Source organism: Sinocyclocheilus grahami, unplaced genomic scaffold (genome assembly GCF_001515645.1).
Source record: "Sinocyclocheilus grahami isolate Dianchi unplaced genomic scaffold, SAMN03320097.WGS_v1.1 scaffold527.1, whole genome shotgun sequence".
Classification (NCBI taxonomy): Eukaryota; Metazoa; Chordata; class Actinopteri; order Cypriniformes; family Cyprinidae; genus Sinocyclocheilus; species Sinocyclocheilus grahami.
In genome coordinates, this window is record NW_015505706.1 from 296,305 (window position 1) to 310,641 (window position 14,337).

General features: G+C 39.1%; 2 protein-coding genes across 2 annotated transcripts; both read right to left on the bottom strand.

The window, feature by feature from the left end:
* Positions 1-1,911: 1,911 nt before the first annotated feature.
* On the bottom strand, positions 1,912-4,191 carry LOC107555219 (E3 ubiquitin-protein ligase TRIM39-like). Its single transcript, XM_016237947.1, has 6 exons — positions 3,727-4,191; positions 3,379-3,474; positions 3,038-3,268; positions 2,868-2,890; positions 2,674-2,795; positions 1,912-2,593 (listed from the first exon to the last, which is right to left on the bottom strand). The coding sequence occupies exons 1-6, from the start codon at positions 4,174-4,176 to the stop codon at positions 2,052-2,054; spliced, it is 1,464 nt and encodes a 487-aa protein (XP_016093433.1). The 5' UTR covers positions 4,177-4,191; the 3' UTR covers positions 1,912-2,051.
* A 2,624-nt stretch (positions 4,192-6,815) lies between these two features.
* On the bottom strand, positions 6,816-10,019 carry LOC107555199 (tripartite motif-containing protein 35-like). The gene is made up of 8 exons (XM_016237920.1): positions 10,009-10,019; positions 8,612-8,984; positions 8,398-8,493; positions 7,750-7,980; positions 7,595-7,617; positions 7,401-7,522; positions 7,246-7,320; positions 6,816-7,018 (listed from the first exon to the last, which is right to left on the bottom strand). The coding sequence occupies exons 1-8, from the start codon at positions 10,017-10,019 to the stop codon at positions 7,014-7,016; spliced, it is 936 nt and encodes a 311-aa protein (XP_016093406.1). The 3' UTR covers positions 6,816-7,013.
* Between the last annotated feature and the right edge of the window lie 4,318 nt (positions 10,020-14,337).

Consider the following 14,337-nt stretch of genomic DNA (forward strand, 5'->3'; position numbering starts at 1 on the left):
GGGAAAAAGAACTTTGTGGCAGCAAGACCAAGGAGATGGACTTTCATGTGTAACGTGTAACATGTAATAGTTTGAAACTAGCATGTTAATCAGTGATTATGGAAATGGTAAAGTAATTGTAATTCTGAAAATGCTAATTAAATACAATTTGTAATTCAAATGGTGTTGATTATTTGAGTTCCCACAGTCATTAAAAGTCTGGATAAATAAAATAAACATTAAATACGTTTTAAAAGGTTTCATTGTTTTACCTAGACAACACTATGTAAAACAATGTTATTTTATTATTATTTATGTACAATTATATTATTTATTCACCTTTTAAATAAGCTTTTGCATGTTCAGTTTTCATTTAAATTTTATGAGCTTGTTATAATTATTAGTTTTTAACATTTCTAAATAGCCTTAATTTATTTTTATTTCTGTTTTAGAAATTTAAGTACATATTTTAATTTAAGAACATATTTTAATAAATAGCCAAGGCAACATTTCGATTTTTTTTTTTTTTAAGTTTACATCTAAAATGTTTATTGTACTTCAGCTTAATTACCAAAAGTGGTAATTAAGGTTTTTAATAGTTTTAGTTGCCAATAACAACACTGCTGTGAGAGCAATTGAATAAAAAAAATTGTACATAGAATTCAATCACTGATCAAAAGGTTCCAAAAACCTGTTGTTGTCAATCTAATCAGAGGTCAAATTTGAATCGCCTAACAAGAACGGGACATACAGTGGTGTGAAAAAGTGTTGGCCCCCTTCCTGATTTCTTTTTTTGCATGTTTGTCACACTTTAATGTTTCATATCATCAAACAAATTTAAATATTACACAAAGATAATGCAAGTAAATACAAAATGCAGTTTTTAAATGATGATTTCATTTATTAAGGGAAAAAAGCTGTCCAAACCTACGTGGCCCTACGTGAAAAATTAATTGCCCCCTTCTGTTAAATCATGAAAGAACTGTGATTAACCACATTATTTTAGAAAGCTGAGTTAAATTTCACTAGCCACACCCAGGCCTGATTACTGCCAGACCTGTTGAATCAAGAAATCACTTAAATAGAACCTGTCTGACAAAGTGAAGCATGCTTAAAGAGCAACACATCATGCCGCGATCTAAAGAAATTCAAGAACAGATGAGAATCAAAACAGTTGAACTTGGGTTATGTAGCAGGACAATGATCCCAAACACACCAGTAAGTCCACCTCTGAATGGCTCAAGAACAACTAAATTAAGGTTTTGGAGTGGCCAAATCAAAGTCCGGACTTAAATCCGATTGAGATGCTTAAACAGTCCATTCATGCTCGAAAACCCTCCAATGTGGCTGAATTAAAACAATTCTGCAAAGAAGAGTGGGACAAAATTCCTCCACAGCGATGTGAAAGACTCATTGCCAGTTATTGCAAACACTTGATTGCACTTGTTTCTGCAAAGCGTGGCACAACCAGTTATTAGATTTAGGGGGCAATTACTTTTTCACGTAGGGCCAGGCAGGTTTGGACCGCTTTTTTCCCTTAATAAAATAAATAATCATTTAAAAACTGCATTTTGTATTTACTTGCATTATCTTTGTGTAATATTAAAATGTGTTTGATCTGAATCTTTTAAGTGTGACATGCAAAAAATTTTTAAAACAGGAAGGGGGCCAACACTTTTTCACACCACTGTATAGTTTATACACAATGTATGATTTTCTTCCTTCATATAAACAAAAAAAGACGTTAGATATATAATCTCTGTGGATTATGAAAGTCAATGGAGACTAGCAGTTGTTAGGTTATCCACATTCTTCAAAATATTTTCTTTTGTGTGCATCAGAAGAAAGAAATTCTTACAGGTTTGGAACAATTCGAGGATGAGAAAATTATGACAATTTTAATTTTTGGGTATTTATTCCTTTAAATATGTACATGCCTTTTAATAGACTCAGCATTATTTCGTCAATAATCATGTTTTATTTCTTTATTTATTATATATGTCTAAACATCAGCAGCAGAGTCAAAGATTATTAAATGAAGATAACTTTTAAGTCAAGATTAATAACTTGATCTACAGCAAATCTTTTTTTACTGAGGAATTTACAGGTAAGATAACCAAGGGAGAAATGTCACAGCCAACACCGAAGAATGGAAATAATCTTTCAGTGAACGTGTGTGTAAAAGAGTGCATATGAGTGTCAGTAAGAGGGTCAGAGAACGACAGCTTTCCACTGTCCCAGTCCAGCTGAACTCTGATCCTCTGCAGTTTCTCTTTCACTGGGAGGAGAGCTGGTGATTGTGGTGGTTCATGTGCTTTATATTCACCACAGAAATGACCCACCAGCCAGATTCCACTCCTTGAGAATATTTTATTCCTCCTCTGAGCAGATTCGGTCATCACTCCGAGGAACCAGCCTGTACTGTCTCCGACCTCAACGTCCCAGCAGTGAGAGCCAGAGTCAAAGCCCTCTGAGCCCAGAACACACGCAAACATGTCGAATCTCTCTGGATTCTCAGGAAGAGTCTGTTCCTCATCGCTGTATCTCACACTGGTCAGATCCTCAGACAGGATGAGATTACAGTGAGCAGTGTTGGGGTCAAAGGTCACAGGAGCTGAAGAGAGAGACACACGAACATGAAATAAAATAAATGACTCTTACGATGGAGATGAACTCATTGTGTGCTTTACTCACTGTAATCAACAGTTTTCTGCATCTTCTGTAACACAGTAAACTTCAGGTTGCTCAGATGTTTTGGCACATTGATCAGAACTCCAGAAATGTCCTCTGGATCTGGCGCTTTACACTGGGAAACTCTGGGAAAACACTCAGCAATCAGTGATGCTGTGGGTCTGAGTTCAGAACAACAGAGGAGAAACGATACAAACCTTTTCAAAGTGGCATCATAGCTCTGTAAAAAAGAAAAAAGAAATGCAAGATATGCAACAAGACTAAATTAGAATTCTTGACAATAATAAATTTGCATTCAGCTCTATTAAAATGAAAATGGTGTAATTTCTACATATTAAAATAAAACAATACAAAAAATACTCCATACTTGCAGGAGTAAAGCATCTTCAGCTTTCATCTCCTCCTCTACAGTTGCGATTGTGGCAGAAAGAGATGACATCTCTTTGCTCATCTTCTCAATCTTCTTCCTCAGTGTCTGGCTCTTTTGCTCTTCTTCCTCCCTCAGTGCTTTTTTCCTGGCTGCTTCTTTGTTACACAAACTTTGGCGAAGCTTCACAAACTCCTCCTTGATCCGCCCCTCGGTGTATTGAGCCTGAAACTGAAAACTAATGTATGTCTATATTCTATATACACATAAACATACAGTATACACACACATTTTACAAAACAAGAGTGCGTCATTGCTTTTAAACTTTAATAACTCCTTACCTTAATATGTTCTGCGGTTTGAAGCGAAGTCTTTTGAAACTCCTGAAATATTCTCAACTTCACCTGCAATGGTTTCAATGCAGTTTTCAGTTTCTCCTGGAATAAATCAACAGCATGGGTTAACATAAAATAACCTGTTACCAGCGCCTGTACATCTAATAAATTTAAACATGTACTTCTTTCAGATGATTGTTTGCACGTTTTAATACAGTTATACTACATTTAGTATGTATTCCATCACGCTTTCTTCCACCTGGTTACTAAAGGTACATTGCATTCTGATCAACCGCTTAAACAAGGGACTCCCTCTAAACGCTGAACTGGATCTCAAACAAAGAGCGGACTGGCCTTAGCTGCAGCGCTGTCGGTGAACTGTAGTGCGCTGGATGTAGTGTTTCTATCATCATCAGCTGCTGCTGTGTCCATCACTTCTCGTCGTCTCTTCACCTCCATTGAAGGCGTTGACTCCGCACATCGTTTCTCTCTCATCTTCCTCCACGTATCTTTAATAAGCCATTTGATTCGTTCTGCGTCTTTGGACACGCGGTCGTACCTCAGCAACAGAGTTCTGCATATGCTGCAGATGGCCAGAGTCGTGCCCTGAAGTTTGCCAACTAATTCCTCCAACACGACCGCATAATCCGCTTTGTTTTCAGACTTGTGCCCGTGAAACAGTCGGTGCTTGTTACATTTGGATGGATAGAATTCCCTACCACAGAGCAAACAGTCATTTTCCACTTTCTTCGGTTTGGTCTGTACAACGTTTTGCGGAGACTCCTGTGCCATTATTTTCATCATCGATTTCAGATTTACCCGCCCCTAAAAACGAACTGTAGTTTCAACAGCGAACTGTGATTGGTCACATTATATGTCAGTCACGTGAGTTCTTCCGGTCTAAGTGGGCGGTTCTTGGCCAGTATGAGAACAGTGCGCATGCGGGGTTTTTCTCTCCAAGTAGGTATAAATTGTGGTATAACTGCAGACCGGAGATCTCCAAAAGTGGGCAGAACCTCCAAAATGGAGTGGGGTCTCCTCGCGCAAAGACTTTCCCCATTAGCTCTGGCTCCAGCCAATTGTTATTGACTTACATTTCAAAATAACATTTTATAAGTTAAACATTGTTTCTAGTTCATCTAAAATAAATACATATTCTCCGTGAGAGCAGAGCTCAAAGCTCGTGGCAGTGGTGTTCGGACCGGAGTTGAACCTCTGCTTAATAAACGGGAATCACCCACCTCTATGCTTTGTTCTAAGCAGCGGGGGCGTCCCGGGGCTCGAAATTCGCAGGGTAGGAGGGGGTAGTGACGCTGGGTGTAACTAAAAAGGTGCCATTGTCCGGTGAGGTCCGGTGTTACAAGATTTTCGGTTTCCGAGATTTTTGGTTTCAGTGGGCGGGGCATACATGAATATTCATGAGTTTCCCCAGACATGCGCGTGGAACTGAGAATTTCAGTTCATGCTCCTTGTATTTCAGCAGGTTTAATTGGATATATATTATTATTATTATTTTTTTTTTAAAAGGTAAATATATTTAAATTGTATCTCGGAAACCGAAAATCTCGTAACACCGGTTGGGGAGTTACGGAACGATCTCATATTGCATAATCTTATTAACTGTTTATCTCCTGAACGGCATCTTTCTTTACCAGCTATTCAGCGCCAGTCAGTCACTCAGCGTGCAGTCACTTTCACTGGTTAAGGTTAGGGTCAGGTGTGGGGTAGGTTTAGGGGTTAGCATTTTTGTAGCATAGTGTAGGAAATCAACACTGTGATTGACTCAACCAATAACATCTTTAGAATTCGCTGTGGGGCGGAGTTTGCACTGAAGTTGATTGGGGGGAAAAGTGCGCATGCGTGTCATGTGCCTGTCTGTCAATGGAAGGAAGCCACGCCCTATTTTGGAGCTCCCACCCCGTTTTGGAGTTCCCGCCTCCATTTGGAGATCTCCAAGCTGCAGTTATACCCTTCTCTTTCTGTCCCTCAGCGAATACATATATATATATATATATATCCTTTCGCATTCAATATGCTTACTGAAATTGCTATAGGAATTGAAGGTTAGATATATTTTTTTAAACACAATAACCAACTAAATAACAAATAAAGCTTTGTCCGTGTTATCATTTGAGATACTATTAGTTTTGATTAATATTTTAAGTTTTTATTTTATATATTCCATTATCATTTCATAATTACATTTTTTTTCTCATTTGTAGTATGTACTACATATGTGTAGTATGTTTGTTTTAAATATATCTACATATACACACATACAGTTCAGTTTTAGTTATTAGAAATGTTGCTTTGGAAACTATTTGGGAAAAAAAAGTTTTTTTAAATAGTTTATTTCAAGAAAAAAAAAATGTTTCCCCTATTTTTAGACATTTAAAATTTACACTCTCTTAAAACTCTCTGACTAGTTAATGTGGATTAGGTACAAATATTAATGTTAGGATGTTAATATTAAACTACATACAGTGGTGTGAAAAGGTTTTTGCCCCCTTCCTGCTTTTTAATTTTTTTTGCATATTTGTCACACTTAAAAGATTTAGATCCTCAAACAGATTTTAATATTACACAAAGATAATGCAAGTAAATTCAAAATGCAGTTTTTAAATGATTATTTATTTTATTAAGGGAAAAAAGCTGTCCAAACCTGCCTGGCCCTTCGTGAAAAAGTAATTGCCCCCTAAATCTAATAACTGGTTGTGCCACGCTTTGCAGCAACAACTGCAATCAAGTGTTTGCGATAACTGGCAATGAGTCTTTCACATCGCTGTGGAGGAATTTTGGCCCACTCTTCTTTGCAGAATTGTTTTAATTCAGCCACATTGGAGGGTTTTCGAGCATGAATGGACTGTTTAAGCATCTCAATCGGATTTAAGTCCGGACTTTGATTTGGCCACTCCAAAACCTTAATTTAGTTGTTCTTGAGCCATTCAGAGGTGGACTTGCTGGTGTGTTTGGGATCATTGTCCAGCTGCATAACCCAAGTGCGCTTGAGCTTGAGGTCACAAACTGATGGCCGGACATTCTCCATCAGGATTTTCTGATAGAGTGCAGAATTCAAGGTTCCGTCAATTACGGCAAGTCTTTTAAGTGTGACAAATATGCAAAAAATAAAAAAACAGGAAGGGGGCAAAAACCTTTTCACACCACTGTACATACATGTTGTTCTCAGCAAGAAGATGAATATTGAAATGAATGCTTCTTGTATTCACTGCACATACAGTCCATTCTCACATCTTTGCCATTTGAATGAAAGAAAGGTTTTAAGTAAAAAGACAAAATTAGGAAATAACTGCAAAAAATGCAACCAAAACAAATCTATTCTATATTTATTATAAGTTACTGAAAATGGAAATGTACATCAATTCATGTTTATAGACAAACAATTTTACCATTAATTGGACTCTATTACAGTCATTTTTACAGGTAGGATGAGCAAAGGAGAAATGTCACAGCCAACACCGAAGAATGGAAATAATCTTTCAGTGTACGTGTGTGTAAAAGAGTGCATATGAGTGTCAGTAAGAGGGTCAGAGAACGACAGCTTTCCACTGTCCCAGTCCAGCTGAACTCTGATCCTCTGCAGTTTCTCTTTCACTGGGAGGAGAGCTGGTGATTGTGGTGGTTCATGTGCTTTATATTCACCACAGAAATGACCCACCAGCCAGATTCCACTCCTTGAGAATATTTTATTCCTCCTCTGAGCAGATTCGGTCATCACACCGAGGAACCAGCCTGTACTGTCTCCGACCTCAACGTCCCAGCAGTGAGAGCCAGAGTCAAAGCCCTCTGAGCCCAGAACACACGCGAACATGTCGAATCTCTCTGGATTCTCAGGAAGAGTCTGTTCCTCATTGCTGTATCTCACACTGGTCAGATCCTCAGACAGGATGAGATTACAGTGAGCAGTGTTGGGGTCAAAGGTCACAGGAGCTGAAGAGAGAGACACACGAACATGAAATAAAATAAATTACTCTTACGATGGAGATGAACTCATTGTGTGCTTTACTCACTGTAATCAACAGTTTTCTGCATCTTCTGTAACACAGTAAACTTCAGGTTGCTCAGATGTTTTGGCACATTGATCAGAACTCCAGAAATGTCCTCTGGATCTGGCGCTTTACACTGGGAAACTCTGGGAAAACACTCAGCAATCAGTGATGCTGTGGGTCTGAGTTCAGAACAACAGAGGAGAAACGATACAAACCTTTTCAAAGTGGCATCATAGTTCTACAAAAAAGGGTAAAAGAAATGCAGGTTATGCAGCGAAACTAAATTAGAATTTTGAAAATGACATATTTGCATTAATCTCCATTATAATGAAGATGCTGTAATTTCTACAAAAAAACACATGCTTCATACTTGCAGGAGTAAAGCATCTTCAGCTTTCATCTCCTCCTCTACAGTTGCGATTGTGGCAGAAAGAGATGACATCTCTTTTCTCATCTTCTCAGTCTTCTTCCTCAGTATCTGGCTCTTTTGCTCTTCTTCCTCCCTCAGTGCTTTTATCCTCGCTGCTTCTTCATTAGATAACAACTGGTAAAGTTTGACAAAATTCTCCTTAATCTGCTTCTCTGTGCATTTAGCCTGAATCTGGAATCAAAGACGTTTCCAAGAAAGACAAAATGGGTAAACGAAGTTTGTGCAAAGTCTTTTAATTAAAATGTGCAAGGCTTCCTGCGTCAGTCACTTTCAGCTATTTTAGATGTACAAATACAGTCTGTTACTTTGCTTGATGTTTCAAACTGCCATTTATTTTTAATTTATTATCATAATCATAAACGCACTGATCAAATAGTTTTACCAGGTACTGCATTTTGTTATCCTTCTAGTTATTTACCCATAGTGGCTAATGAATCTGAAGTTTCACACATTCACAGGAAATAGTTTACTTCTGCCTTTAAAAAAATAAAAAAAATAAAAAAATAAATAAAATAAGGGGGACGTGTCAATATATATTTTCAAAGTATTATTGTTGTAAGGCCTAAAACCACATGATTAAATTCTGACCTTAATGCATTCTGCAGTTTGATGCAAGGTTTGTTGAAACGCCTGTGAGATTCTCAACTTCTCCCGTAAGGCTTTTATTTGAGCTTTGAGGCTCTCCTAAAAGAAATTAGCTTAATATAAACACTAGATATAAACTTTTCTTTAACCTAATTTTTATGTCATGTATTACTGGAGATAATACCTCGTGACCAGATCAGATAATGAATGAACTCACCTTAGTTTCAGTGCTGTCTGTGGATATTAATAATGCAGAATCAGTGTTGGCATCACATGTTGCTGTCTGGAATTCACTTTTGCAGGACACTGAATCACATGTAGCTCTTGCCTTCACCTCACTCTCCTCTGTGCTAATACATGGCTGTTTAGGGCCTTGTTTCACTGCAGCTGCCTCAAGAAGGGTGTCTACTACAAGTTTCTCATCTTTTCTCCTATTTCCTAAAGCTGGTCTTTTTTTGGCTCTCTGATATCTGCTTAAGTTTGTTTGGCTGTGAGCATCTTTTACTTCCAACTTAAGTGACGGTGCCCAGTCAGGATTTTTTTCATCATGAAGGTAACTTGGTCTACCTAAAATAAACGTAATACGTAGACTGTGACAATCCTTACATATATTTTGTAATAAAAAGGGGCTAGACTATCTGTATTTGCTACATCAAAGTTTCTATTTTCTGTCATAAAGGGTATCTGAGTTGTTGATATCTATTTCCACTAGATGGCGCTTGTGTACTTCAGCACTTATTTACTTAAGATACTTTTGATTTGTTTAATTTGTATAATTTTATATTTTGGTTATTTTATAATGTTTATTGTGATTTCTATATTCAGCTGTTGTTTATTTGAGCAAGATTTAATTATTCTAAGATTTTTTGGTTATTTTATTCCCATCGTACTTTTGTATGTCACTTCCTGTTTTGTTATCCGCATGAAGAGATGGAACGATGTAATCTTCGCAAACTTAAAAGGTGTTTCTCTCTATAATTATAAGCCATCTGTTAGAAAACACTCCCTGTCTTGAGAATGGTTCCAGATATGCCTCACCCCTCCTTTTCTTCGTAGAACACTTACTGCGTCGGTGAAAGCCAAGATCATCAGATGGTAAAAGCTGCACGCGGAAGTCGGCCGGCAAGAGGCAACAGATGTTGGATAAGGGAAGTACAACTTTAAAAACGATCGCTATTGATTGACTGAAGCAGCAGTAGAACAAGTAAAGGCTGAACAAAGCAAGCACTTTACAGTTAGTGTCTTGGAAGCAGCGCAAGATCTTGTGAACTGTTGCTGAAGCTTCAATTGTGCTGGTATTTCCATCCTCATTTTAAGATAAAACTGGACATTTTCCAATAATCGTTGGCTTTTTAAGAAACTATAAGGACTAAGTAGACAAACAAATGGGTTGTATGTATTATTGAAAAAGACTGAAGTTTAAATTTTCTGTGTGTTTAAGTTTTTGTATACTTTATAATTCGGAATATTAACATTTTACAAGGTATATTCATGCCTTTTTACAGTTCTATAGTTTACAATTTACATGGTTGAGTCACATGAGTCTAGCTGAGGTAGTTGCTTACACTATAATTTTAGACTGTCCTTTTTGAATAACACATTATAGATCAATACAGAATTGACATGTCGGATATAAGTGAAAATACAGTGCTGTCCGCTAAAGAAGCTATCTGTGCAGATCCTACAGCACAAGAATTTGATGATGCAGAGCAGGTTATCCCACCACAGCAGGCTGAAATAGCTGAGCATGTGGAAGTGGCTGCACAAGTACAACAAACTCAGGAGGATGCAGATAATACACAGTTCCCAGATATTAGAAGAAGCCAGCGTGTACGCATGCTCACCGAAAAAGGTAAAACAAGATGCTAGACTGAACAATCTGAAAAGAAGCTTTGAACAGAAGTATAGAAGATGGAAGTATCACATCAATGGTTTGAAAAGAGCCATGAAGAACAATGATGATGCAGATTTGATTTTTGTTGTTGGGTTGTGAGCACCATTAATGCCATTCAGTTTGAAGTCGACCATATTTATGTTGAGATAAGAAGCCTCACAAGCCCTGAGCCAGAAATTCGGAGAAAAAATTACACCTGTCTTGCCATTACTAGCACTGCAAATGAAAAGGCTCAACACTTTCTCAATGGAGATCCTGAGGACATACCCTGGCCTGATTCAGATTCAGTGTTTGAAGCCACTGTGTCCAGCATCATCTCAGCAACTTTCAGTAAGTCAAAGTCTGTTTCTAAGATGTCCAGTCAGTCTTCCCATGATTCCTTGCAGAAAAGACAAGAAGCAGCGGCTGAAGTAGCAGCTACACGAGGTGATTAAAATAATGAAGACACAGCATCAATATGAAGAGGAAATCAGGAAACTTGAGGCAGAGGATAAAAGGGTAACGGCCGAGAGAGAAGCTCAAGAAAGGGAAATAGAAGCAGTGAATGCAAGAAAAAGGGCCCAATTTATCTCAGAAAGTAATGTCAGAAAAATTAAGTTGGAAGAGAAGAAAAAGGAAGTAGAACGATTAGAAGAATTAAAAAGACATAACGCAGCACAAGCAAGGCTACAAGTTTGTACTGAAAGCATCGAAGATGCTGAGGGAAAAATGTGTCCTGCTCCTCCTCTTCAACAAAGGTTTCCAGTCACTCAAGTTCATGTTTCTCAGTCAGATGCATTAGCTGCTTCCAATGAAACCTCTAATGACCTTGTGAAGGCACTTGCTGAAGCTATTACCGCCAATAGGATTCCAATTCCAGAACCTGCTGTTTTCTCAGGAGAACCTCTGAAGTATAATGATTGGAAACTGTCCTTTCAGACGTTAATTGATCGCAAGAACTTGCCGGCCCAAGAAAAGCTCTTCTTTCTACCCAAGTATGTAAGTGGTCCAAGCCAAGAAAGCTATTGAAGGACACTTCCTGGTTGGAACAGAAGCGGCTTACATGGCTGCCTGGAACATACTTGTAGACCGGTTTGGCCATCCATTTGTAGTTGGCAAGTCTTACCGTGACAAAATACAGTCATGGCACAATATTGCTACCAAGGATAGCAAAGACCTCTGGGAATTTGTAGATTTTTTGACCAGCGTTGAATCAGCCATGCCTTATGTTCAAGGTTTACAAGTTCTGAATGACTGTGTTGAAAATCAAAGGATATCAGCTAAATTGCCAGAGTGGTTGAGTTCACGTTGGAATAGAGCAGTTACTAAATTCCAAGATGAATACAAAGGATTCCCTGATTTCAAATACTTTTGTTGAATTTCTCAACAAAGAAGCTAGAATCGCATGCAATCCTATCACCTCATTGCAAGCAATAAAGCCAGTAGAGCAAGAGAGATTCAAGCAACCTAATCAAGATCACTCTAAGTTTCAACGGAATCATAACTCAAGTGCTAAGACATTCACTACTAGTTCCAGTGAAAGGAATAGCATCATGTGTGTCTTTGGTAAGAGGCATGACCACACGCTTCATAAGTGTCGCAAGATTATGGAAAGACCAGTTGAAGAAAGATTGAAGTTTGTACAGTCTGAGAAATTGTGCTTTGGCTGTCTTAAAGCTGGTCACAACTCTAAGGGCTGCACCTCTAGGAGTGTGTGTGAAAAATGTGAAAAATATCATTCGACGTGCTTACATCATGATCGGGTAAATAAAGGCCCAGGACAAAGAGCAAGACTCATCCAATATCAGTCAAGGGCTAATCAAGACTCTGCAGACAGAACAACTGAATCACAGAGGATACAAGAACCTATGCCTGTGACTTCAAACAGAGTGGTACAAGAAAAGAATGGCACTTATACTTCATCCATCGTTCCAGTATGTGTGTCAACTATAGCTGAACCAAGGAAGGAGATTTTAGTGTACGCCTTGCTTGATACCCAAAGCGACACCCCTTTCATTCTAAAGGACACAGCTGAGACACTGGATATAAAAAAATGAGCCAGTAAAACTCAAGATTTCAACAATAACTTCCAAGACGAAGGTTGTGTCCACTCACAAATTGAATGGACTACAAGTAAGTGGCATTAAGTCTGAAGTGAAAATTCAACTTCCAACGACCTACACTAGAGACTACATACCTGTCAATAGATCTCATATACCCACATGTGAAACTGCCAAGAACTGGCCTCATCTAGAACATCTGGCAGATGAAATGGCTCCTGCACTTGACTGTGAAGTAGGTTTGTTAATAGGCTATAATTGTCCTCAAGCCTTACTCCCCAAAGATGTTCTCCGTGGTAATGACGACCAGCCATTTGCACAAAGATCTGTGTTGGGTTGGAGTTGTCTTTGATTGCTCGGCAAGATTTCGGAATACTTCTCTGAATGAGCATCTACTGACTGGGTCCGGACCTCACAAATACCCTTGTTGGGGTCTTGTGTCGTTTCCGGAAAGGGCAAGTAGCCATCATGTGTGATGTGGAGCGTATGTTCCATCAGTTTAATGTTGCCCCAAAGGATCGGGACTACCTCAGGTTCTTGTGGTGGGAAGAAGGCAACATGGAAGCTCCACCATCAGTTTTTCGCATGAAGGTACACTTGTTCGGAGCTGCCTCCTCTCCTGGATGTGCAAACTTCGGGATTAAGTACCTCGCTTCACAAGGTGAAGACAAGTTTAATCATGCCACAGTGAAGTTTATACAACGTAATTTTTATGTTGACGATGGCTTAGCAAGTGTGGACACTGAAACAGAGGCAATCCAGCTTGTAAAGGAAGCCAGGGATCTCTGCAATACCAGAAAGCTTCACTTGCATAAATTCATCACCAACAGCAAGAAGGTGACTGCCACAATTCCAAAGGAGGAATGTACTGAAAATGCAACTGACTTTGACTTGGCCCTAGGAGAACCTAAAATAGAAAGGGCGCTTGGAGTTCATTGGTGCGTAGCTTCAGATGAGTTCCATTTCAGAGTAATAGTAAAGGAAAATCCTTTCACTAGAAGAGGTGTGCTGTCTACAGTTGCTTCCATTTTTGATCCTCTTGGATTCGTTGCACCCTTCATTCTGGTTGGGAAGAGGACCTTACAAAGGATGTGTCAAGACAAGACAGGCTGGGACGATCCACTTCCTGATGACCTCAAGCCGCATTGGGAAGCTTGGCTGCGAGATCTCCATAACCTGTCTTCGGTAAAGATTCCACGTTGTTATGTGCCATCAACATACAAAGATGTTCAGCAATATGAGCTGCACCATTTCTCGGACGCCAGTGTGTCAGGCTATGGAGTATGTTCATACCTCAGATCTGTGACTAAGTCTGGAGAAGTCTACTGCACTCTCGTTATGGGTAAAGCTAGGGTTGCCCCAACAAAGGTAAAAACAATCCCCAGACTGGAGCTCTCAGCTGCTGTGGTCGCCACAAGAACTGGCGATCTGATCAAAAGAGAACTAGAATTGGATGGCATTCGTGAATACTACTGGACCGACTCCAAGGTTGTTCTTGGTTATATTAACAACGATGCACGCCGGTTCCATGTATTTGTAGCCAACCAAATTCAGCAGATCAGGTCAAGCACTGAGCCTAGTCAATGGAGATACATTGCTTCAGATCAAAACCCAGCGGACCATGCCTCTCGGGGGCTCACTGTAAAGGAACTCATGGGATCGAACTGGTTTACAGGACTAAGTTTTATGGCAAAGAGAACTTCCTGAGGAAGACATTAAGGTAGGAGAGGTTGATGAGGGAGACCCAGAACTCAAAAGGGTACAGGTTCTTACAACAAAGGCAAAGGAAGAGTGCTCTCTGTCAGATCACATGCAAGGGTTTTCGGATTGGGAGAGGGCAGTGAAAGCTGTAGCGAGGCTCAAACGTTGTGCAAGGAGAGTGAAGGGTTTAGTAGAAAGATCCAATGAAGCCACAACACTTGAAGAAAGAAAGGATGCTGAGCAATTCATAATTCAAACAATCCAAGAAGAAGTGTTCAGAGACGAAATCAAATCTCTAAGACAAGGGAA

Coding starts and splice junctions, on each gene's coding strand:
- LOC107555219 (XM_016237947.1), bottom strand. CDS start 4,176: ATGATGAAAATAATGGCACAGGAGTCTCCGCAAAACGTTGTACAGACC. Junction 3,269..3,378: donor AAACCGCAGAACATATTAAG/GTAAGGAGTTAT, acceptor ATTAGTTTTCAG/TTTCAGGCTCAATACACCGA. Junction 2,891..3,037: donor AAGATGCTTTACTCCTGCAA/GTATGGAGTATT, acceptor TCTTTTTTACAG/AGCTATGATGCCACTTTGAA.
- LOC107555199 (XM_016237920.1), bottom strand. Junction 7,981..8,397: donor AAACTGCAGAATGCATTAAG/GTCAGAATTTAA, acceptor CTTTGATTCCAG/ATTCAGGCTAAATGCACAGA. Junction 7,618..7,749: donor AAGATGCTTTACTCCTGCAA/GTATGAAGCATG, acceptor CCTTTTTTGTAG/AACTATGATGCCACTTTGAA.